At 44.7% G+C, this 24,084-nt stretch overlaps 10 protein-coding genes across 10 annotated transcripts; 7 read left to right on the forward strand and 3 right to left on the reverse strand.

Annotated features, from left to right (window-relative positions):
- The first annotated feature begins 53 nt into the window (after window positions 1-53).
- Window positions 54-1,538, forward strand: F5147DRAFT_663763 (uncharacterized protein). The gene is made up of 4 exons (XM_041434926.1): window positions 54-679; window positions 733-954; window positions 1,006-1,131; window positions 1,184-1,538. Exons 1-4 carry the CDS (start codon window positions 400-402, stop codon window positions 1,261-1,263), a joined length of 708 nt encoding a protein of 235 aa, XP_041300298.1. The 5' UTR covers window positions 54-399; the 3' UTR covers window positions 1,264-1,538.
- Window positions 1,539-1,715: 177 nt separating this feature from the next.
- Window positions 1,716-4,797, forward strand: F5147DRAFT_13400 (polysaccharide lyase family 8 protein). The gene is made up of 11 exons (XM_041428207.1): window positions 1,716-2,158; window positions 2,206-2,318; window positions 2,370-2,572; window positions 2,628-2,909; window positions 2,963-3,030; window positions 3,077-3,209; window positions 3,259-3,276; window positions 3,322-3,365; window positions 3,417-3,582; window positions 3,635-3,718; window positions 3,768-4,797. The coding sequence occupies exons 1-11, from the start codon at window positions 1,989-1,991 to the stop codon at window positions 4,779-4,781; spliced, it is 2,295 nt and encodes a 764-aa protein (XP_041300299.1). The 5' UTR covers window positions 1,716-1,988; the 3' UTR covers window positions 4,782-4,797.
- A 34-nt stretch (window positions 4,798-4,831) lies between these two features.
- On the reverse strand, window positions 4,832-6,101 carry F5147DRAFT_13335 (ribosomal protein S3). Its single transcript, XM_041428201.1, has 4 exons — window positions 5,681-6,101; window positions 5,418-5,626; window positions 5,156-5,368; window positions 4,832-5,108 (listed from the first exon to the last, which is right to left on the reverse strand). The coding sequence occupies exons 1-4, from the start codon at window positions 5,819-5,821 to the stop codon at window positions 4,883-4,885; spliced, it is 789 nt and encodes a 262-aa protein (XP_041300300.1). The 5' UTR covers window positions 5,822-6,101; the 3' UTR covers window positions 4,832-4,882.
- Window positions 6,102-6,629: 528 nt separating this feature from the next.
- F5147DRAFT_562346 (general amidase) lies at window positions 6,630-8,747 on the forward strand (the record flags this gene model as incomplete). The annotated part of the gene is made up of 9 exons (XM_041430612.1): window positions 6,630-6,893; window positions 6,952-7,111; window positions 7,175-7,287; window positions 7,339-7,481; window positions 7,528-7,901; window positions 7,950-7,996; window positions 8,052-8,353; window positions 8,407-8,558; window positions 8,626-8,747. 9 exons carry the CDS (start codon window positions 6,630-6,632, stop codon window positions 8,745-8,747), a joined length of 1,677 nt encoding a protein of 558 aa, XP_041300301.1.
- On the reverse strand, window positions 8,716-9,384 carry F5147DRAFT_663785 (uncharacterized protein). Its single transcript, XM_041434928.1, has 4 exons — window positions 9,268-9,384; window positions 9,137-9,193; window positions 9,048-9,071; window positions 8,716-8,992 (listed from the first exon to the last, which is right to left on the reverse strand). The coding sequence occupies exons 2-4, from the start codon at window positions 9,168-9,170 to the stop codon at window positions 8,841-8,843; spliced, it is 210 nt and encodes a 69-aa protein (XP_041300302.1). The 5' UTR covers window positions 9,171-9,193; window positions 9,268-9,384; the 3' UTR covers window positions 8,716-8,840.
- Window positions 9,385-9,884: 500 nt separating this feature from the next.
- Window positions 9,885-12,305, forward strand: F5147DRAFT_832108 (P-loop containing nucleoside triphosphate hydrolase protein; the record flags this gene model as incomplete). Its single annotated transcript, XM_041443795.1, has 6 exons — window positions 9,885-10,211; window positions 10,263-10,895; window positions 10,945-11,031; window positions 11,080-11,485; window positions 11,537-12,124; window positions 12,177-12,305. The coding sequence occupies 6 exons, from the start codon at window positions 9,885-9,887 to the stop codon at window positions 12,254-12,256; spliced, it is 2,121 nt and encodes a 706-aa protein (XP_041300303.1). The 3' UTR covers window positions 12,257-12,305.
- Window positions 12,306-12,364: 59 nt separating this feature from the next.
- Window positions 12,365-14,982, reverse strand: F5147DRAFT_766804 (uncharacterized protein; the record flags this gene model as incomplete). Its single annotated transcript, XM_041440809.1, has 5 exons — window positions 12,365-12,691; window positions 12,740-12,839; window positions 12,889-13,522; window positions 13,574-14,366; window positions 14,416-14,982. The coding sequence occupies 5 exons, from the start codon at window positions 14,980-14,982 to the stop codon at window positions 12,365-12,367; spliced, it is 2,421 nt and encodes an 806-aa protein (XP_041300304.1).
- A 3,818-nt stretch (window positions 14,983-18,800) lies between these two features.
- Window positions 18,801-19,421, forward strand: F5147DRAFT_741806 (uncharacterized protein; the record flags this gene model as incomplete). The annotated part of the gene is made up of 4 exons (XM_041439503.1): window positions 18,801-18,945; window positions 18,976-19,136; window positions 19,158-19,284; window positions 19,312-19,421. The coding sequence occupies 4 exons, from the start codon at window positions 18,801-18,803 to the stop codon at window positions 19,419-19,421; spliced, it is 543 nt and encodes a 180-aa protein (XP_041300305.1).
- A 1,366-nt stretch (window positions 19,422-20,787) lies between these two features.
- On the forward strand, window positions 20,788-21,747 carry F5147DRAFT_647310 (uncharacterized protein; the record flags this gene model as incomplete). The annotated part of the gene is made up of 1 exon (XM_041433187.1): window positions 20,788-21,747. One exon carries the CDS (start codon window positions 20,788-20,790, stop codon window positions 21,745-21,747), a length of 960 nt encoding a protein of 319 aa, XP_041300306.1.
- A 1,678-nt stretch (window positions 21,748-23,425) lies between these two features.
- On the forward strand, window positions 23,426-23,761 carry F5147DRAFT_538354 (uncharacterized protein; the record flags this gene model as incomplete). Its single annotated transcript, XM_041430196.1, has 1 exon — window positions 23,426-23,761. A coding segment is annotated over one exon (336 nt), but the record flags the coding sequence as incomplete, so codon positions are not given.
- Between the last annotated feature and the right edge of the window lie 323 nt (window positions 23,762-24,084).

Below are 24,084 nucleotides of genomic sequence, written 5' to 3' on the forward strand. Positions count from 1 at the left end.
TGTTCGATAGACGCACGAATATGACCGGTCGACTGACCGGTACCATTGACCGGACGATTTCTCCATATGCGAACGATATTCGGTCTCGACCTGCTTCCATTCTTCTCGCTCTATATCCGAGTCACATAACAAAAGGCAAATGCCTAGGCAACAATTTATAATTGCGTTGCACTGAGCGCGATTTCTTTGTTCTTGCACTTTGTCCTACAGGCTACCAAACCGACGTATGATACCTGCTGCGGTACATAAGATCGATCTCCAAGCAATGGAAAAGTACGCTCCAGTCCCCTTCTCTCATCGGTCCACCTAGTTTCTATCGCGCACGGTCCCGCGAAATTCGAGCAGGCTCTCGCTACATTCATTTTTTCAACTCAATACTTTTACACAACTGCTTCAACCATGCTAGCCGATATTTCAAAAGGCACCATTCTGTACTTCACCCCTGTGCTCATGCTCACAGCACTCCTACTCTCGTTGTTTTCGTACCTTGCCCCGACCGTTATGTTACATAGCCAAGTCGCGTTGCTTACAGTGACACCTTCCTCCGCCTTGACGCAGCCCGGATCTACCAAAGCAGTGGATGGTCCCAGCATTTTCCTTGGACCTCTAGGATCGTGCTCTCGACCAAACAACGAAGCTGGTCTGACGTGTATGCCATCTTCCATATCTCCCATCTATAGTAAGTTAAAGCTATCTGATTGCTAATATCAGTCATGCTCACATGAAATGAAGACACTTCGGTGTTTACATCTAACACCCCCAGCTCCGTCATATCGGCCCCACCTGCAGGTGCACCAACCTTCATCGCAATCTCCCTTGTATTCTCCGTGATTTTCTTCGTCATGTTCACGGCAATATCATTCCGTCACTTGATGGGTAAAGCTGGTGCTGTTTGGGAAAAACCCATGGTGCAGCGAGTCTCCGCATGGATTGGGATTTTTGCGTTCTTGATTGGTATGCATCTATTTCGAAGTACACATTGCTGGCGCTGATCTGGGGCTCTAGGTCTCGGATCTACTCTCATCATTTTTATGTGGTTTGGGAAGGCCGCCGATGACTTCAATCAAAGTATCCAAGGTCAAGGAAGCAATGGTCCCCAACTAATTGCCACTATTGGCAACGCATTCACGAGTGAGTGACCGTACATTCGATTCTCAAGCTCAGTTCTAATCAAGTCTGGTAGTGATTTGGGTGGCTTATGCATTCTTTGCCATTCCTGTCGTTGTTTCATTGGCTAAGTTCCATGTTCTTGCTACGAAGTGATGATAAACAAGTTTATTACCTTTACACGGACATAGAAGTTTTCATTTCCCTCTATCCAAGATGTATACTTATCCATAGTTGTTAACTATTGCTGTATCCATAATGGAAGTTACTACCCGTACCCTTGGTGAACTCATCTAGTTACAGGCATGCACCACAGATCAGCACGTGAGGTATATCTATATACTAGTTAATCTATCAGATGGAATCAAATTTGATATGAATCTTTCGCAAGATTCATTCATGAGTGCATCGATGGATGTTCAACGTTCAAGCTTAAGATGTGGTTAGAGGAGAAATATCGCTGAGCACGGTTCTATCTGTTCTGTCACACGCTAATGCCAAGGACCCAGGAATAAGCGAGTCCGGGGCTGGCACCGGCGCCGTCACGATTCTAACATTAATTGATCCGATGATTGCTTCTAGTCTCCGCGTTGCACTGACTCAGACCATATAAAGAATGGAGGCTTCTGATCTTGAACTCCACTCAGTCAACCAACTCGAATTTTTCCTGCAGCTGGGTAGCATTGTCGGGGCTTATGCTCACGTTTCTTTTACTATTACTGTTTCGTGTGGTCTGCGGTTATGCGACGGGCCTTCACACTCCAGACTATATCAACATTGCTGCCGCTCACCACAATAGAGGTCGGTATGATGGGGTTTCGAGGTACGGTTGAGCCACAAATATGTTGCTGACCGTACATGTTCGACGTTGAACCCTTATTATGTCCTCTTCCAACAGCTCAGTTGCGCCCAGTACTAGCACACCACCCGTATCATCTCCCACACCAGCTGTTGGCACCACTATCACCCAGGACATCAACACCATTCATCAGCGCAGGCTGGTAACAATTACAGAGGGAATCACTCTCAGCCCTGAGAATATCACATCCTGGTTAGTCGTTATTTTGTATGTAACACCTGGTTACAATGACATTGCAGGATTGCAGACCTGGGAGCCAATGGTCGGTGGCCTAGTTCCGAAGTGGATTACACTACCGGATGTGATGCACAAAGGTCCAACTGGCCTGCTCAATTACACTGGCAACGCATCAGTGAGGATCTATGTTGGACCACGAATTAACACATTGACTGGCTCTTGACAGGTACCATGGCCGCTGCTTGGCATGGCGGTCTTAGCGGGGGGCAGCAATACGTCAATGATTCTAAGACCTTGGCCGCCATATCACTCGCCATGGACTATTGGTTCGCTAATGATTTTACCAACCCTGCATGTCTAGATTATGGAGGCACTCCAACCTGCCCTTGTGGTACGCCGGGATTTTGGAACACCAATTGGTTCTCCAATGTAGGATCGCAGCTATTTCTTTAACCGTATCAATTTCTTCTGACACTTGATTTAGGTTATCTTAATTCCCGAATTCGTGTCACAATCCTGCCTCCTGCTGAACGACACATTAACGCCTACTCAGCTCGGCAATTGTACTCACATCACCCTCCGTGGATATGGCACGTTCGACCACTATGTCAATGGTATAGGTTATATCACTGGTGCGAATGCATTAGACCTTGCGAAAATTGGCATCGATGAAGGTCTTCTGGTTGTCAATATCTCCATGATCGTAGATGCCTTCACGAGGGTCCATGAGACTGTGGTTATCGAACAGCCTGTTGGATCTGATGGGGTAAGCCAATCATTATGCTGAAGTTGGCGAACTAATAATCAGTTGTCAAACAGATTCGTCCCGACGGATCTTTCGGTCAACACCTCGGGATCATCTATAACGGCAATTATGGGAAAGACTTGTATGTCATCTCTGTACTTTGAAAGCCTCCATCTGAATCGCACCAGCTCAAATGACGTTCTCGATTTGGAAACTGAGGCTGCAGGAACGCAATTTGCTGCTAATGCAACTTCCAAAACTGCACTTGAAACTCTATTCGACGGAAATCAGTGGATGATTTTCCGTAACGTTCAGACCAATGTTTGTCAACGGTTTACTGTCATATTATCTATGATCGATTATCTTGCAGGTATCGCATTGGGATTTTGTGAGTTGGTGTTCCTGCGGTTCCGTGTTTTCTGACGCTGCCTAGAGCGTCTTAGGTCGTTTCATCAGTTTCCCTGTGATTGACGAGCAGTGAGGCTATCATGATACTTGCTGGCTAGGTTCTTGTTAACTCTGTCCTAGGGCTACCGGTAGCATCAATATGAACATTTCAGAAGTTCAACAACTCGGAGAGGAATGGAACTCTACTGTTCTCCTTGAATTTTCTTTGACCGTATCTGCCAATGCAACCGATGCAAATGTGGGTGAGCTCCACGGGAATCGCATGTTTTTTGCAAATGACTACATGGCGAGTCCTTTTTTTTTTTCCGTCCGACTCGTCCGTTGACCCGCGTCCCTAGGTAACTCGCGGTCCAGGTTATGTGACCACAGTGAGAATGTACTCCAATAGGACAGTCAACACAGAGTGTCTCAACTCTCAAAATGTATGGTGTCGCTTCCTACGCCATGTAAGCAGCACTAACGACATATTAGCCTTGGGGCTTCCACCTCTCTGATGGTACTGTTTACACTTACCTTCAAGGCAATGAATATGAAGACATCGCTGCCGCCTGGGACTGGAACCTTATCCCTGGAATTACCGTGGACTATAACGCTACAGTACTCGATTGTAACCATACTTCATATGCCGGTCAAGAAGCTTTTGTCGGTGGCGTCTCGGACGGTCAAATTGGCGCCGCAGCAATGCGCTACACCAACCCTGAGAGTGGTTCGATATCCTGGCAAAAGACATGGTTTTTCCTGGAGACTGACGTTCAACATGTCATGATTGCCAACATCTCGTCTGCCACTGCAGCCCCTGTGTTTTCGGTTCTTGACCAACGACGCTTTGGAGGCGGTGTTTGGGTCAACGGAGCAGGGACTTTTGGTGGCAATTACACAAATCCACAAACCATGTGGCATGGCCAAGTTGGTTATGAGTTTCCAGCTGCCAATGGGACATATGGACTCTCCGTTGAATGGGGTAACCGCACGGGTGCTTGGTCAAACATTGGAAGCTCCACGCAGCCTCCCGAGACGGTCGAACTCTTCGCCGCATGGCTCTATCATAACAATCTATCCGCCCCCGTCTCCTATACATCATACCCTGCAGTTGATTACGGTACCTTCATGCTCAAGCGGGCGGCCACCCGGTTGCAAGAAATTGAGAATAGCGCAAGCATTAGCGCGTTGCTCGATAAAGTCTATCGAACGGTAACAGCAGTACTTTGGAGCCCCTCTGGTGGTTCCTTCACGTTCCAGTTGGATGGCTACGCACCAATCACCGTCACAGTCAGTGCAAACGCCGCCATTCTCTATCGGGTAGAATCTGGCAATGTGACAGTCTCAGATCCATCGCAGACGCTCTCTGAGCTCACTGTAGAAATGACAGCTGAAGACGGAGTTAAACCAAAAGGGTGGAGTCCTCAGAACACCCTTATTATGCATTTCACACTACCTAGCAACGGTTCGGCAGGAAGCAGCGTGACCCACGTATTAGGGAAATAGCACATCATTCATCAGATGGGATCTTACAGTACTATGCAAATCCTAATGCGTTGCAACGGTCGAGTACATATTTTGTGGATGAGAGATAAACAAAGACAAGATCAGAATGCAGGCTGCTCGCCATATGCCTCCTGCTGGTAAGCTGGCTCCTGTGCATACGCAACCGGTTCCTCTGCAGCTGGGGGTGGAGCGGAAACAACGGCAGGCTCTCTTGACTCCGAGGAAGGTTCCGAGACAATTTTGTCGAGAGGAGGCTCGAGAATCTGGACAGAGTCGGGAAGGGGCTTGCGAGGGCCCAATTGGCCTTCGGGGTCATAGCCCTTCATGCTATTGTATGATGAGCAATATGTCCTCAAATACATTGATCAGCTTACATTTTAACCTTGATACCAAGGACACCCTGGCGAAGCAGAACGTGTCTCACAGCATAGTCAACGAAGTCTCGCGAGGGCTGACCGGAGTGGATCATGAATCCATCGGTGAACTTCATCGACTTGGCACGAGCAGCACGAAGCTTGCCGGAGACAACCACCTCGCAACCCTTTGCACCAGATTCCATGACGAAGCGAAGGACACCATAGCATGCCCTGGAGACATGATCAGGAACGACCCATTGTGATTGGTAGAAACACGGACCTGCGGACGGCAAGACCACCAAGGAGCTTATATCTCAAGCTCTCACATTGAGCAATAGCGGAAAGACCGCGGTATTGCACTTTCTCGGCGTAAAGCTCAAGAGAGTTTTCGGGGAACTTGAAACGCTTCTGGACGAGCGCAGTCAACTCCCTGATGCGACGGCCCTTCTCACCAAGGACCTCTTGAGTGTGTGTGGCACGGATAATAATCTGAAAGTAATGCATTTGCAAGATGGCAAGGCTGTTCAGCGCACACTAGCGTACCTCGGTGCGGGCGTGGGTGACACGGACATCGCATCCAGAGTAACCCTCCTCGGCGAGTTCGCGAGTGAAGAATTCGTTGAGTTCAGCGCGGAATACACCGTCGGCTACGAACTTGCGCTTTTTGCTGATTTGAGCGGACATGTTGGGGACGGGAGAATGTCTGCAAAGACGGATAGATAAGACACTGTCATCATCCAAATCCCAGAATTGTCATCCATCCCATCAAAGCCATTGCCGGCTCCGATCTTCTGCGATGCCACGCAAACAGGCTATGGACACATTGACTGCAAGAAATTGGACGAACCTTGATGAAATTGGGCCTTCGACGCCGTATGTGTTGTCGCGCTGCTCGTTGCGGCGGGTACTGCTTGCCGAATAATATTTAATCGCCGCCTAAAGCCCATTTGATAAATTGTGCTGAAAATACTACTGCAATTTTTAAACCTTCCTGCCTGGGACAGCGTACAGTTGGCGGTGAGTGATCTTTTCATGTTTCTTACCCTTTCACATCAAACTTCCAATTCAATGACGAGCGTTGTATATCAACCACCACTGGCACCTCTTAGTCGACTTGATGCACGCGAGCCCGTAACACGGCGGACGTGTATCACTGACATCAATGACTTTCTGATCATGATTCTTTTGTTTTGTTTTTGGTTTGAGCTTTCAGCTGACAACTCTTCCGTTAGGCCGGGCCTCCATTATTTGACAGAACCATACACGTATTGACCGATTGTCTATGTAGATAGTTATATGATGAATCCACATGACCAAAATTCTTTTTCGTGCACGCATCTGACCCTCAAGCCAATCCATTCTTACAGTCTTATCTCGCTGTTAAGATTAGCCACGGACTTCCTTTATCCGCTACCTGTATGTCTTATCTACTCTTAAGGTCTGAACTTCACCATTCTCTCGTCTAATTAATCTCATCCTCAACGCTATCCACATGCCGCATTGGACTGCTTTAGTCGCAGAGAAGAAACAGAGACAGCTCAAGTCCATTCCACAGGAATGGCTTGTGACTCCGCCTCCACCTTCTACCTTGGATGTGACTGGTTTTCCAGAGTCCTGTGGTCTTTTGAATGCTCGAGAAATTGAGATTACCAATACTTCGGTGGATGTCTTATTGAAGAGACTGGCAAGTGCAGAATGGACAGCTGTAGATGTGACCACTGCGTTCTCCAAGAGGGCCATTGTTGCTCATCAGCTTGTAAGCCAAGTTGCCAGGCATTTGTTCGATGATGATGTGGTATTAACTGGCCGGCAAGGTCAATTGCTTGACGGAGGTCTTTATTGATCGCGCATTGGCCCGAGCGGCTGAACTTGATGATCACTTGAAGAAAACAGGGAAAGTTGTTGGTCCCCTTCACGGGCTACCCATATCTCTAAAGGACCAAATATGTATCAAAGGACTAGAAACCACTATGGGTAAGTCACAATAAGTCACGATCCTGGTCTTGACCTAACGCATTGTGATTCGCTGGGTTTTAGGTTATGTCTCGTGGATTGGGCAGTATGCAGAGAAAAACGCAGTGTTGGTCGACATTCTAATCGAGTGCGGAGCCATACCATTTGTCCGCACTAACATTCCACAGACACTCATGGTGAGCGCACCCTGAAAATGAATCCTACTCGTGTGCTCAAAGTAACTTCAGTGGCCAGAATCCTTCAACAATGTTTTCGGCCGGACAACTAACCCACACAACGTCTCCCTGACCCCAGGTGGGTCATCAGGAGGAGAGGGTGCATTGATTGCCCTAAAAGGAAGCCCATTGGGTGTCGGTTCTGATATCGGAGGGTATGACAAAAATTTGGAAGTATCACTGGTAGTAACCTCCCGACAGCTCCGTTCGTATTCCCTCTGCATTCTGCGGCATATACGGCCTGAGGCCGTCATACGGGCGTGTACCGTACTGTGGTGCCCACAACTCACTTGAGGGCCAAGACTCGATTCTCTCCGTGTTTGGTCCTATGACAAACAGTCTATCCGGACTCAAAGTCTTCATGAAAGCTGTCGTTGACTCTAAACCATGGCTCAAGGACCCCCTTGCGGTTCGGAAGAAATGGGATGAAGACGAGTACGAACTCACAGACCATGGGTCTGGCAAGGATCTGTGCTTTGCGATCATGTGGGATGACGGCGTTGTTGTTCCCCACCCACCTATCAGGAGGTCCCTGGAAATCACCAAAGCGGCTCTCCAGAAGGCTGGGCACAAAGGTTTTTCTCGTCTAATTCCCCTGCCGAGTTGTACTCATTGAGTGGCAGTTGTTGACTGGAAACCCATCAAACACAAATTGCTTGGAGAAGTTGCGGTAAGCAGATATGTCTTTCACTTCGCCAATCTATTGACTAATTAACACCGTGCAGCGGGACATCTGGAACGCCGGTTCCGCCGAGGACTATATGATTACAACCTCTGTGACAGGGGAGCCGATAATTGCAACGATGGAACTGGACCACGCAGATGCTACGGCGGCATCCTTCCGTCCTCAAAATGGCGGTATCACTGCATATCAGCTCTGGCAAGTGCAGAAGCTGCGTCAGAATATCCGGAAAGAGTACATAGACCACTGGAACGCAACTGCCTCTGAGACTGGGACAGGACGGGCTGTCGATGCCATCATTTGTCCAGCTGCACCATATGCTGCACCTCCCCATGGGAAGAACAGGTGAGTATTTTTGTAATTTCAGGGTCTCGAACGTTCAATGAGAAGATGCACAGGTACGCTAACTATACTACCGTTTGGAATGCGCTCGACTATCCCGCTACGGTTTTCCCTGTGACTACTGTCGACCCCACTCTCGATGCTCGCGATGAGAAGGACCCTCCTCATAGATTCTATGGCCAGTTCGATCAGGACGTTTACGAAATGTGTGAGTATTGCCAGCACTTAATAATCCATAGTTGATCAGTGATGTCTGATGCCAACGATTGATTTAGATGACCCAGAGAAATTCAAGAACGCTCCTGTTTGTTTGCAACTTGTCGGTCGGACTCTGGAGGAAGAGGCAGTTATAAAAATGACAGAAATCGTGGATGCGGCGCTGGCAGCGGCCAAATAAGTTCGAGATATACCATTCGAGACTTGTTCGAGAAAGCAGTTATGAATATGTACAATACACATACACCTCGATCAAATACAAACAATTCGAAAACTATAACTTGGCTCCAAGAAGTGATTGTACCTCGTTCACGAAGATACCTGCCGCACCCGTGCCACTGCCGACGCACATACTTGTGCACAACAACTTTTTGTCTCTCCGGCGGAGTTCTGTGAGGCCGGTGACAACTTGACGAAGGCCAGCTACTAGTAATAGTTCGTAGATGAATTATCGAAGCTTCAAGACAACGATGAGACTCACTCATTCCCAAAGGGTGCGTCACGGCTATTGCCCCACCACCAAGTATCAGAAGATTCAGAACAGAAGGTACTCCAGCTAGAATGACCTACTTCGGGTTGATTTTGTCCATGGAAATGCCAACATCAGGAAAACCCTCCGATGCAAACCTACACAGCAAGACAGTTGGATGCACCCGGGGTTAGCCTACAATAGTTGGAAATAGGATAATTTCAGACTCAACCGAAGTGCAAAAAGGACCCGTGCGCCTCCGTACTATTGAATCTGAAGTGCAACGCTTGTTGTGACACTCAAGTTCGGTTTATCGCGGTGTTTGTCCCACGGGCAATGTAGTTTGAACCTGAGGACATTTTCAACTTTAGCCGCCGGTTGCGATGTTATTTTTATCCAGGGAACGAGCATCAGTGAATTGAGGAGTCCTTGATATTATATCCGTGAGACCTATAGAGGGATAGAATTCTGCTCTTGCTAGGTATGGGCATCTATAGTGCGAGAAATTTGTGTTATTACTATATAGCTATGTCAGTCTCTGAAACTAGACGATATCCAGGCTCCTTCCCAGCCCCACGGTTCGAGTGTGGAGGGGCGATATTTGATGGCATTGTTGGTACTGTTTCATAAGTCACATGATACAAGAAAAATTCAAACCCAGCACAACCTTATTCCCCCTCACACTCTCACCGGGGGCTGGAAGATAACATTTGTAAACAAAGGTCAGCCACAGTGACCGTGACCGTGAAACTTCGAAAATATGAGTTTGCACCTAGCGTAGGGTTACAAAATTTCGAATATGATATGTATTTTTTATCCCCGGCTATTGTTACACCCGTTGTTATACAGATGACAGCTCCTAATCTGCGTGAGACTCCTGCATTATCTGAAATCTATCTAAAGACCCAGGAGAAATTCGGTGTCCGCCCTTGTCTGTGGCAGCTGAAAGTAGCGCATGCTCTCCTCAAAGGCGACCAGGATGTCCTATGCATTGCAGGCACAGGGATGGGTAAGACCCTTGGCTTCTGGATTCTGTTGCTGTTTCGCATCAATAGCATCCAGCTCGTCGTCACTCCACTGAACCTACTGGGAAAACAAAATGCATTATCTCTTGCGAAGGCCGGCATCCGGGCCATTGCTATCAATGCAGAAACTGCTAGCGCTGCAAACTTCTTGGTCTGTATTACTTTGAAACACTACGAAATGTTACCACTCACATGATATTAGGCAATTAAAGCCTTAAAGTACCGCGCTGTTGCAGTCAGTCCTGAACAAATCATGAAACCAAACGGCGATTTTGAAAAGCTTCTGAAGGACCCATTGTTCGCTTCTTACCTTGTAGGTATCATCATTGATGAAGCCCACTGTATCACGGAATGGGGCGAGTTCCGTCCAGAATACCGAGAATTGGGCCGCCTTCATTACATCTTACCAGCAACTGTATCAATCATGATCGCTTCCGCTACCCTCACGAAAGCCTCCTTGACACATACCACCCGGCTTCTTCACATGCACGCTGACAAAATGGTCACCATACATCGCTCAAGTGACCGCCCAAACATTAAAATTGGAGTCAGAAAAATTAAGTACGCACTCAATAGCTATTGCGATCTTGCTTTCCTCATCCCGACGGGCTGGAAGGATGGTAACCCCCCCCCACCAAAGTTCTTAATATTTTTTGACAGCATTCCAGATGCTATCAATGCAACTCAATACCTGCGCAAACACTTACCTCCGGATATGCAAGATAAAATTAAGTGGTTCAATGCGGACATGACAGGAGAGTACAAAGATACTGAGCTCACAAACCTCATATCAGGAGAAACATGGGGCTACTGCACAACGGATTCCTTTGGAATGGTAAGCATGTTCCATCAGACTAGGATTCATAAATGAACTTACCAATCAGGGAATGGACGTTCCCGATATCATGCTTATTATCCAATGGCGAGCAATGTGCAAGCTGACGACTCTTTGGCAACGGTTTGGACGTGCAGTATGAGATAGAAGCCTTCAAGGCACGGCATTGCTATTCGCGGAGAAGGAGTACTTTGACGATGAACGACAAGCTAAAGCAGCAAGGAAAAAGACGCGGGAGACGAATTGGAAGAGAAAGGGTGATAGCTTACCTATCACATCACTTTCGAAGTGGCGTACCGTGAATACACCGAATTCTCGGGTGGCTGGTTCCCATGCACAGCCGACTGCCAGCATTGGTGATCACGGTGATGGGTCTGATGGGTCTGACGAGGATACTCCTCCAATGGACGAGGGCCTGCAGGGATTAAAGGATTTAGTGAAGGGTGATGTGGAAGCACCAAAATATACAGGAAGGCGACAAAAATCAAGTCTTGACACGGCAATGGATTATTTGATTAATGCGGAGAAACGTGATAGCTTAATGTGCCGCAGGAAGGTGTTTGATGTTAGCTTTGATAATGATGCTGCTGGTGAGAAAGTCATAATTGTGTGATGTGACAACGCATACTTACTTGTTCCAGATTCTGATCATCTCGACTGCAACAAACAAGAGCCCTTGGGTTGCAAACGGTGCTCCATTACTCAACCAACCATTTGCTGTGATATCCACCACCCCGAACATTTTTCTCAGTACGCTTCCCACATTGAAAAGCCGGCAACCATGCCACAGCATTCCCGCATTCCCAAGTACCAGAAGACAGTGCACGACTTTGCTCTACAAGAGGCACTGGATGATTGGCGGGAACAGAAGACAGCGTCTGCCTATGGTTGGCACCACCTCAACGACCTTGGCCCTTCCCTCATCTTGCCAAATGCCATCTTGGATTGGATCCTTGACTGCGCACATCACCATAAGGTTCAGAGCGTCTATGATCTCAAGCGGGAGACTGGTTGGACAGATGCAGAAGATTTTGGGGAGGAAGTCGTCACTCTCATCAAAAAACATGCGGCGCCGCTTCCCTCACCATTTGTGATCACACCACTGAGATCTATATCTACCGCTTCCTTGCCCAATGTGCCCCCCACCCAGTCGTCTTCTAATGTGGTGGTTGCTGCTGTCGAACGACGAAAGAACCGGTGTAGCGCATGTGGCCTTGAAGGGCATAATGGTGAGATTCGTTGGTTTCAGACAACTCTCGTCACGCTAACATTTTTCACTAGCCCGCAATCGTGTGTGCGAGCAACACTCATCTTGCTCAGGACAGAATAAGGAGAACGCAACAACCATCATGACGAATTGATGATGTCGGTTCAACACCTCTGGCACGAATCAATGATGTCGGTTCAACACCTACTCGGACTTCTTACATTAGTTCTATCAATACGTCCTCCATTTCTGCCCCTTCTCCTCAAACTTCCATCTCTGCATTAGATTCATTGTTACCCTCTCCCCAAGCTGCTTTTTCCATCATCTCTCTCCCTTTGTCGACAAGATCAGGAATCTCACAACGCATTTTTCTACCTAGCACCACAGTATGGGGGGATTGCGCTACCATCTTGTTAGATAGCCCTTGAAATGACTTTATCATGTTCGGGGCAGCATGATCTGTGGTAAGGTGGGCGTGCAGAAATTTTTTTTGCACGATGGCTTGAGTGTTTCGATAGGCCTGGACAAGAGGCGATTCAATGAAAATTCGCTCTATGGTATGGTTTGATCCCGTCCCGCCATTCTTCACCTGCATGGTGTCAAGTACACAACTAACCCAACAGCTCAGCGGGCGCACCTTGGTAAACAGGTTGTTGAGCTCAACACACCAATCAACTGCGCGCCATTTCATTGGCTTTCCAGTTGGGTTGACGAGTATGTGGTAACGCACAGCGTGTCTGGTACGATATCAGCATTCAATGAAAATCAGCGTATGAATCCACGTACTTCAGGCCAGCGGGGAAAACAAAGTGCGTATTGATTAGAAAATTCATCATATGAGTGGCATACTTATGTTTTCCTGTTGCCTTAAGGATTGGGATCCATGCAACTATGGACGTCTCGACTCGCCCAATGTCCCTGTGATTCATCGAGTAAGATAGCTCCTCATAGAGGAGGAAGTATTTGTTGAGTAGGAGTGCATTTTCATACTGCATATCACGCTGTTCTCGAGTCTTACGGCGCGTCCGCAGCAGCTTGTGATTTGCCACCCAATTGAGTGCGATCTCATTAGCAGTACTCTTCAACTTCTCAAGGTCCGGTTTGGACGCTGCAAAAGCATCAAGGCTCGTATAACTTGGGTCCATACCCGCCACATGAACACGCCAGCAATCAAGACGCCAACATATGCCAGCGTGGCCAATGAGTTGGTGCATCTGCCTAAAACCAGGCTTCGAGCAATATATTCCTGTCTCCTTGGGTTGCAATTGTGTTACGTCGCGCATTAGACTTGTTTCATCCTCTCTGGCTGCTAATGGCTGCAGGAAGGTTCTCCAAATAGCATCAGCACACGCCATCTTCAAGTGGAACAATCCCGGAATGAAGACAACATGCTGGAAGCGGTTCCATGGGGTTGCCTCCACTGACCATCAAAGCTGTGCGGCCTGCAATCGTTCCCCTGTGCCCAGGTTACCGTGAATCAAGATGATATATTGCGAGATGTTGGGATTGTCAGGAATGTTGGTGTCGGTGGGATCGTGTACACCACCTTGGGCAAGTAGTTCCACGACTGCATGAATATTCCCGCTGACGGTTGAATTGTTGATGTCCATCGCACGTGCAGCTGTGATTGACGTTTTGACTAATGGTATCTCCTCTACAGCGTCCAGCTTGGGAATCTCGGATTGAAATTGACGAAAATACTCAGGCCCATGTTCACATAAATCCAACAGGAACATCCGCGCATTGAATTGATCGCGCCGAGAGAGTTGCGGTGTGGAATTGTCCTTGGATTCTGGGTGGATGCGTAAAAGATCTTTCCATGATCTTTTCGGAGGTAGCGTTGAGAGCGGAACATGGGAATTTAACGCTGATTGTCTCCATAGCTCTTCGGAACATTTTAAGTCATCTGCGGTAACACCATGCTGCAATGGGAACAGCAAACCAGAGGTGAGATGCTTTAACGAGTCATTTGACTTCTCAGCAAGAGGAACTTGAGATTTCAGATCAACATCGAAATTGTCGTATGCATACGAGGCGAGGAGTGATTTTCCTAGGGTTTGGAGAGTATTCTGTGACTCTGTTGACAATGATCGGATTGCGGCATTGATTGAGTCTGTAGATATCGAGATTCCGATGCATGCAAGTGTATCGATCACCTTCTGGGGTGTGTGTGTCGACTGTAAGAATATGCCGAGTATACTTTGCAAGGCATTTGATCTACGATTCGTGCTTTGCATCAAAATACCAAGTATGACGACACATTTCTAATTTTCATTTGTTCAGATACATCAAAAATATGTGCGCAATGCTTACTATCATGATGACTGCAGATCGCCGCATGGTTTGTTTCGTCGTAGTATGTGCATCAAGATCTAAGTCGTCTACATCACCCCAATAGTCATCCTCTTCATCATATACCTCAGAGCTAGTCCGTTGCAAGCTGCCCATCATAATATCTCCATCGGCATTTTTCACGTCTTCGAATGAAGATGAACTATCGGCCCCTAGCAAAAGCCCAAGCAAATCCCATAGTGCAGGTGCACGAGACTGCATTTCAGTTCCCATTTCCTCGATGCTAAACTCCTCCAGCTGTTGTGTAGTTGCATGCGAGGGTCCAAAATGCCAGCCCACTTCTTCAGATGAGATCAATTTAATCTCTGTGATGTATTGCTGTCTCAGAGCATCGTGGTTTGCAGTGGGTTGCGACTTGTTGTCTTGACGAGAAGGATGCTTAATCAAAGCTTCAATAATTTCATCAGAATGGACAAGAAGATCTTCGGCAAGATGATGTCTGTGATATTTTTGGCACCTTAGAATTGATATGATGAATTGAGAAGCACTCAGGTTGCACTCTTGTAGTGTTGCAATCACTGTGTCCATAGTATAACAACGGGTGTAACAATAGCCGGGGATAAAAAATACATATCATATTCGAAATTTTGTAACCCTACGCTAGGTGCAAACTCATATTTTCGAAGTTTCACGGTCACGGTCACTGTGGCTGACCTTTGTTTACAAATGTTATCTTCCAGCCCCCGGTGAGAGTGTGAGGGGGAATAAGGTTGTGCTGGGTTTGAATTTTTCTTGTATCATGTGACTTATGAAACAGTACCAACAATGCCATCAAATATCGCCCCTCCACACTCGAACCGTGGGGCTGGGAAGGAGCCTGGATGATATCTAGTATTTCGTGACAAGGTTGCGACTTTGCAACTTCATGGCTGAAAAGGGATAATAGCATAGGTGTGTTCACCTCATTGAGCATTGTCATTGTCCTTGTTTAAGTTTTCAATTACAAGGCAATTTAAGACTATCTCACGGAAAGTGGGTTTGGCACTGGTCATCAAATCTGCATTTCAGGAGAGTTTGTATGATGTGTCATCATTGGGCCATCACACCTGGGAAAAGACGGTAGGGTACCCTGGTTGAACAATCTTATATTCCTCAATTCAAGCTGTATTTTACATAGCTATTTTTTATAATATGCTGGTGCCAAAACTAGAGGTATCCCGATTCACAAGGGAATGTAATGTCACAGACCAATCTGTGTGATTGACCGGGCATAAGGTCAGTGCTTCCCTGTCAAGTGTGAGTACTGGGCACTTTACAGCATGCCTGGTCGTATTAGAGTTTGAGTTGGCATTCACAACAGTATGTTCAAGACAAGGATTAACTAGTAGCGTAATTTTAGAAAAACAGTAGGTCATTAAACTCATCCTCATCCTCATCCCCATCAATGTCTTCAATGTCCAGTTCCTTGTCAGTAAGTTCTTCATCCTTGTCTTTGTCACCCTCATCCTCCATGTCACAGTGACTGTTCTCGTCATGGTCCATATCTATTTTGTTAGTACTGGTCATGCTGCCCACAACACCCCCTAGTACCACGGATTCACAGTCTCTGGATATCTTCCAGCATGGCCAACACCAAAATGTGTATAACACATATATCCTGATCCACGAATCTTGTGCAAAAGTAAGTGGATACACAGCACAAAAATTGATATTTGGACTCACATGCCAACATAATATGCTTCCCAATCATCTAGCTCCCCACCGGGACAAGCTAATGATCTCCCATGGCGAAGCAAACTTACACCACATTGAGAATTAAAGGCTGGAATTAAGTGGGCTCCTCGAATGACTTGCCCTGGATCGAGGAACCCGAATGCATCTGCATCCGACTCCTTGACAAAGGCAACCTTGGGAAGGCAAGCATGATTCACACCAGATTTATGGTTCCGGATTGGAGCCAGCCATCTAACCCAGAGCACTTTGAGGCACTCTTTCACAGGTTGAACTCCCTCGTTGAGCCACATGTCCATATGGTATATACCCAATACATGGGCATACCAGTACAGGTGGTTAGGTGTTGTCTCTTCTGAAAGCACCATGATGTTGGTGTGCATCCTAGCATTTATAGTATCGTACTCTTGCCTCATGTCGTATGTAGTATAATGCACTTGCATTGTCTGGACTGAATAAATCGTGTCATTAGGAATAATGATTGACCGATGTTCTTTGTCTGAGAAGGTGAAGTTGCAATAACTGACATCAAGCTTGTGCAGTCTATAGAGGACGTGGTCCTTCAATTTTGATATAAATCTCTGATAATCACCGTAAGTAAGATGCATTCAAGATACAAGATCACCTCTACCTTCAGAGCTGGGTCATTATCGTGTTCGTGAAGAAACGTGAATAGGGCGACTGGGTGGTTCCAACTACTTGCAATGTGATGATGCTTTCTGGAGGAGGGGATGTTGATAGGGAGTTGACTGATAGAGGGGGGTATCCCCCCTGCTTCTGCCACCTGCCATAGTACACGGCGCCTATGCTTGTGCTTGGCTAACTGGGCAGGGGTGTCTAATTTACTAGTCAATGGATAAAACACTTTTAGGGCTCAATGTGCAAGCTCCCCCTGGCAAGGGGCGATTCAGATGCGTACTATTAGTGGGATTGTATTTGACATGTACAATCTGTGTTGTAAAAAATCTGTCGTCCTGATGACACGCACCAAACTTGTTTTGTGCATGGTCATGGCTACTTTTTAGCTTTGACGTTCTCTACTATACTTTACGAAATTACTAAGAATTTTCTATAACACATTATGATTTGATTTGAGTAATTTTCAGACATAACAAACCCATAATACTACATAATAATTCAATTAACACTTATCCAATCTAAAGATAAGTTCCAAACATACCACAACACATTATTCAGCATTCTCTCACAATCTTATGATTGTTTTTTATAATTCTTCATATTTTTTCTGTATGTTCTGAAACATATTTATGGTAGCATTCCAACATTTCAACAGTTCATGTGTGATCAATGGCTTAGTCAGATGAAATGGATTAGTAAGATGAGATGGATTAGTCAGGAAACTGAAGGAAGAAAGTTAATAGATGGGAATGTTTGAGAAGTGAACAAGTCATCATGAGACATTTCAACTATGACTCAGTATGAGTCATTATGAGTCATTTTCTGTCTGAGTCACTATGAGTCATCTTTAATATGACTCAGGATGAGTCAGGATGAGTCATATTTCCTTAAATAGATAGTTACACAGCCACATTTAGAGTAGTATATAAGGGGCCCAGTTTCCCCTCTGAATAATGATAATCTCCCTTTTGAAATAAGCTTCCTTTGAGAGGACAGACATCCCCCTTTTAGAGAGAGGGAGGAGGATTTGAGTATCTTCCTGAATTTCTCACCCTATATTTGTGTGAACATCTGAGTGAATATGAGTTTATTCCCTCCATTCTTTTACCATCATTTCCCACAATATACTGATCTTCTGAGGCCTACCTTGAGCCAATCCTTGAATTACACTAGCTGGTACACAGTTATCAGTCATCTAGTTGTAGTTTCGTCACATTCTCTTTACCACACAGGATACCTTTTCTGTGGGGAGAATTTACATATTTTTAACAATTAGGAGGACGACAAATAAGACTAGCACTTTGTTCAACAATATTAAGAGCTTGGCTGCTTTAAGACTACATCAAGAGGGTGTACTCTGTTCTGATTCTGCATCATACTCATCGTGAGTGCCTGAGCAGCAGAGAAGTTAGTTTTGAAGCCACGTATTTCGGTTGATTTGATTGTGTTATAGGCTTAGTTTGATCTCCTCTAATTTTTGAGAATAGGGAGTGTTTTACAAGATATTACTCTGATTCATTGTGTACTGTTGTGATCCGTATATTCATCTTCATATTGCACACCTTTGCAATCTTATTCTAGTAGCATCATAGTACTGCATCAAGCCAGTTATTGATTCGGCTACATCATTTACGATCTTTATCTTTAACATCCTAAGCACTGCATCAAGCCAGTTAATGGTCACCGTCTCAACCCACCTAAAGTCATTAGAAGTTTGTTTAGATTGACACTGCTATTTATGCCTCCTCCCATGAACGACCACATTATCAACCGTTGGTATTTGTCTGAACTGTTGACCGTGGAGGATAGTGAGAACTGGTGATTTTATTGCCAATCACATCCTAGTAAGACATAATTGGAGCCCACCGCAAGGGGGGAAATTTTGTTCCATCTAATCACCTTTCTTTGACTGTTTCATAATTATCACTTGGCAGGAATTGAACTGCAGAATTCACAATAAAGTGTCTTCCACCCATCAAAACCAGTCAACCATAGTTCCAATATTCACAGAACTACAATAAACATCAGTATCAACCATGACTACTACAACTGCAACTGCTTCAGGTTCTACTCCCCCAGGACCATTAATACTCCCTTATCCCGGTACAAAACATGCACCACCTAAATTCAAGGGTGAATTTACACAAGTTAAGAAGTTTATCAAGCAATATGAGAAGCTTTGTCAGCAATATCATGTGACTTCCCAAATAGACCTGTGTGAAAATGTTATCCAATATTGTTCAACTTATGTCACTGACCTAATTGAGGTCTTAGAAAGCTTTTTCAATTATAACTGGACACAACTCAAAGCTGATCTAATGAATAACTTTGATGCAGACCATGATACAAAGCGATACAAACCAAAAGATTTGGTAAGATTTGTCCTTACTCAGAATAAGAAACAAATCAGAACACTATCAGAATGGAAGTGTTATATGCGTAAGTTCACCATTATTGGTGGATGGCTCAAGACACACCATAAAATTAGCAGTAATGATCATGCTACATATCTATGGAAAGGTATACACAGAGATCTACGAAACAGAGTGGAAGGAAGACTTATTGCCAGAGACCCCTTATGTGATTGCACTATCCCCTATTCACCAACTGAAATTGTAGCAGCTGTTACGACAAACGGTCGTGTGCGACTAGGATAATCTAACAGCGACAACCACGACAGTGGTACCGAGTGCTGAGAGTCATCAGCCTTTACAGACAAGCAAAGGTTGCGTACTCGAACGTAGCTCGTGGTGGTTAACGAGGGGTTACGCTGAGATGATAGCGGTTTACAGACAGTGAGAGGCGTCACTGAAGGTACGAGTCGATGTCGAGCAGGTAGCTTTAGCAGGACAAGGAGTTCAAGGGTAAACCTAGTAAGATTAAAGTAAGGAACGTCTACTTTAATCTTCGACCTTATATAAGGCTACTCTTCGTATCTAAGCTCAGCCTAAAGCTGGGTTCTAATCTGCTTATCTACATGAGTCAGAGATAGCGTCCATGAGGCGGGCTTCTATCGTAGATAGGGTCCATGTGGTACCCTTCTATCAGTACATGAGGCAACACGAGGCTTGCCTTCTATCTTGATAACATAAATAGGTCTTCTAGACCTATGTCGTCATGTGTCGTCATATGCGGTCCAGACCGCTTATCTAAGCCGGCAGTTGCCGCTTATCGTCTATCATCATCTATCGTCATAGAGCTGGTGAGGCTCCAGTATCGTCTATAGCCGTGCGGTGGCAGAGGGCTGTCTGCTGGCGGGGGACTCATGCCATGTTACTGTAACAGCAGCTGTAGAAGCCTGTTTAGGAAGGCGAAACTGACACATCCAGTTCCTCGGACAGTTCTTCAGAAAGTGATAGTGATTCTGAATCTGAAGATGATTATAAGTCAAGGCGTAAGTTGAAATCCAAAAAGCTTACTAAGACACGGTCTAGATCAGTTAAGCATAAAGTGAAATTTGCAGATAGTTCAGATGAGGAAGATTCAAGTGACTACTATAGTAAGAAGAAGCAGAAATCACAAGTAAAGAAATCCAAAGTTAAGGATCTAGACACAGATAGCAGTTCGGAAGAAGAAATAGATCAAAAAAGGTATTCACATACAAAGAAAGGGAAGAAGAAGTCTAAGTCTAAAGATCCAGATCAGATAAATGACTTGGTGAAACGATTAAGCGATCTTTCAATTGATGATCCAAATTATACACTACTGTATTTTCAAGCCCTAAAGATAGACTCTACTATAGGAGATGTATTCCCAAAACCTCAGAAGAAACGTGAGAATTATGTCAATGCACCCCCTAGAAATAGAGCACCAGAAGTACCATTCACTCCAACCTACCCAAATAATATTCAATTAGGGCCCCCTAAGTATAATTGTTATGGATGTGGAGGCAGCCACAGACTTTCATGGTGCCCAGAAATAAATGCATTATTGGACAAAGGACTACTACAAAAAGATGCTACAGGATGACTAACACTACCAGGAGGCCAAGAACTACGGAGACAGGAAAATGAAACCTTTGTGATGGCTCAGCAGCGGCTCGTGAGTCAGCAAATGGCAAGTACTCACTTTGTACAATTAGTTATGGATAGTGAATGGGATTCATCAGAACATGAAGTTTATTTAATACCTGCAGTAATGAGCGGGTCAGATATCAGTGATGATGAAATAGAATATGTGGCCTACCCAGCAGAAAGGACATTAAGGGACAAATCTGGAAAACATCGAGCAGTTTTTGATGAAGTATACCCACCATCGGCAAAAGATTTTAGGGAGACACTGAAGAAAGAACAGTGTCAGCGTTTTGAAGATCAAAAGAATAAAGAAAACATACCTTTGAGTGCTCAACGAGCAACAGGACCAAATGTACAAGTTATCCCACAGGACAACATAAAAGTTGAGAGCGGATGGGAAATTAAAGAGTCTAGTCAGATAGAAGAATTAGTAGAAGACAGTGCCCCAGAAGACAATAAACAGGCGACCCACAATAAAGACATTATAAGAATAGATGGACCGGCCAGAGTGCGCCCTGGTCCTGGTGCCCCAATACAGAGAGAATTTAACCCTACAGAAGTCAAAAAGTTAGAAACTGAAGTGAGAAACAACTTACCAATCAAGGAAAACGTCGAGCGGCGCTATGTGCCAGCCGCATCAAAACATACAGAAGTTGAAAAGAGAGGATGCAAGGAGGCACGTTCAATGCCTGTAAAAGCGCAGCGACCACACTATGATGACAGAGATGATGATCAAATCATGGAAGACGCCCCAGCGGTAAGGGAAAGAGAAAAGAAAGGAGATAGGGAAAAGGGGATGCTACAGGGCATTATAAGAAATATGGATGCAAAGCCCAATGTATCAGTTCCCACGCTTAACCGGGAAGAACCGAAACACATACCTAGGATATCCAAACTATCGGCAAAAATAGATCCAAAATTATTATTAGAACAGATTCTAAATAGCCAAATTCAGCTATCAGCACGTTGACACACACCAAACCTGTTTTGTGCATGGTCATGGCTACTTTTAAAGTCCTAAAGTTCCTTACTTTGCTCTATGGAATTATCATGAATTTTCTGCACTACTTTAAGATTTTATTTGAACATTTTCAGACTTGAAGATTCTACATTACCACTTAACAGTTTAAATTAATACTTATCTGGCTCAAAGTTCAGTGTCAAACATATCACAACTGATTAATCAGCATTTCTCATGATCTCTTACATTTTCTCACACATTCTTCACAACTTTCTGTATGTTTGGAAACATACCTGAGATAACAATTCGGCGTATCAACGGTTCATAAATGGTCAATGGCTTAGTCAGATGACATGGATTAGTCAGATATTTGAATGGAGAAAGTTTATAGACGGGAATATTGGAGAAGTGAACAAGTCATCATGGAACATTTCAACCATTGAGTCATTATGAGTCATTTTCTTGTCTGAGTCACTATGAGTCATATCTATTATGACTCAGGTATGAGTCAGAATGAGTCATATTTCCTTATTTAGATAGTTACACAGCCACATTTAGAGTAGTATATAAGGGACTTTGTTTCCCCTCTGAATAAGAGATCCCCTTCTTGAATAGATTCCCCTTTGAGAAGGAAGGAGGATTTGAATATCTTCCTAAGTTTCTCACCCTATATTTGTGTGAACATCTGAGTGTATATTAGTTTATTCCCTCCATTCTTTTGTCATCATTTTTCACGACATATTAAATCTTCTGAGGCCTACCTTGAGCCAATCCTCAAATTACACTAGCTGGTACATGGTTATCAGTTGTCTAGTGTAGTTTCGTTATTCTCTTTACGACACAGGATATCTTTTCTGTGGGGAGAATTCACGTATTTCTTAACAATTAGCAAGGACAACAAATAAGACTAGCACTTTACTCAACAATATTAAGAGCTTGGCTACTTTAAGACTACATCATGAGGGTGTACTCTGTTCTGACCTGTGTCATACTCATCATGCAGTACTTGAGCAGCAGAGAAGTTAGTTTCGAAGCCACATATTTCGGTTGATTTGATTGTGTTAGAGGCTTAGTTTGATCTCCTCTGATTTTGAGAATAGGGAGTGTTTATGAGATAATACTCTGATTCATTGCACATCGTTGCGATCCATATCTGCATCTTATCTTTACATATCTTTGCATATCTTTGCAACCATCTTCTTGTAGCATCGTAGTACTGCATCAAGCCAGTTATCGATTCGGCTACACCATCGTCTATCAATCCTTATCATCTGTGTCCTAAGTACTGCATCAAGCCAGTTAACGGACTATCAATTATCAAGTACCTAAGCACTGCATCAAGCCAGTTAATGGTCACTGTCCCTGAGATTTACCTTAATCTCACCCCTTTCAAAAGTCATTAGAAATTTGCTTTAACAACCCAACTTTTTACACCTCCTCCCATGAACGACCATGTTATCAACCGTTGGTATTTGTCTGAACCGTTGACCGTGGAGGATAGTGAGAACTGGTGATTTTTATTGCCAATCACATCCTAGTAAGACAATGTGAAATATTAGCAGCATCAAAAGAATTGTCTGGAAGTTTAATTGATTTGATTAAACCTAAATCCGGAAAAGACCAGCCCATTGTGGAAACTTTCCTGTCGCAAGATCAGAAGTCCAAAACGCGTGGAGAATTGATTTATATTAACACCGAAATAAATGGACATAAAGTTAGAGCTATTTATGATACCGGGAGTGAAATAAATATTCTAAATACGTCAATATACAAGCAAGGATTAGGTTTACTGGCGGACATGGAATATCGGACAAGTCTAAGAGATGCAAACAGCGGAATCAGAACTCTTCAAGGAATTATTAGAAGTGTTCCAATTGAAATCAGAAGTATTAAGACCCTAGGAATGGTATTATTAAATGAGAATGCACCTTTTGACTTATTATTAGGCCGATCTTGGCAATCTGAGAATAGAGTTGGCCTCATAGAGAGAGCCGACGGCACATATCTAACATTCCCTAATCCGGTTTCAAAAAAAGCACCGGACTTAGAATTAATGATTACACCACGCGAAGAAATCATGTGTTGTTTTTCTCAAGAATCGAACACCCGTAATTTGCTGGTTCACATCACAAGCTTCTTCACCTCCCTAATTGAGCCACTACTGCCGAATCTGTCAACACACACATCACAAGGTTTATACCTTGCGCAACTTTTCATGTTCCTCATGCTCTGTACAACCTTACAGTATTTAGATAGAACTTTAAATAAAATAACTATGAATTTGATTTGTTTAGTTATTACAGTAGTTAGTATAAAAGCAAGCAAAAAATTGAGAAGTCTGCCGAC

The sequence above is a fragment of the Suillus discolor genome, assembly GCF_016758755.1.
Source record: "Suillus discolor strain FC423 chromosome Unknown F5147scaffold_1, whole genome shotgun sequence".
Lineage (NCBI taxonomy): Eukaryota > Fungi > Basidiomycota > Agaricomycetes > Boletales > Suillaceae > Suillus > Suillus discolor.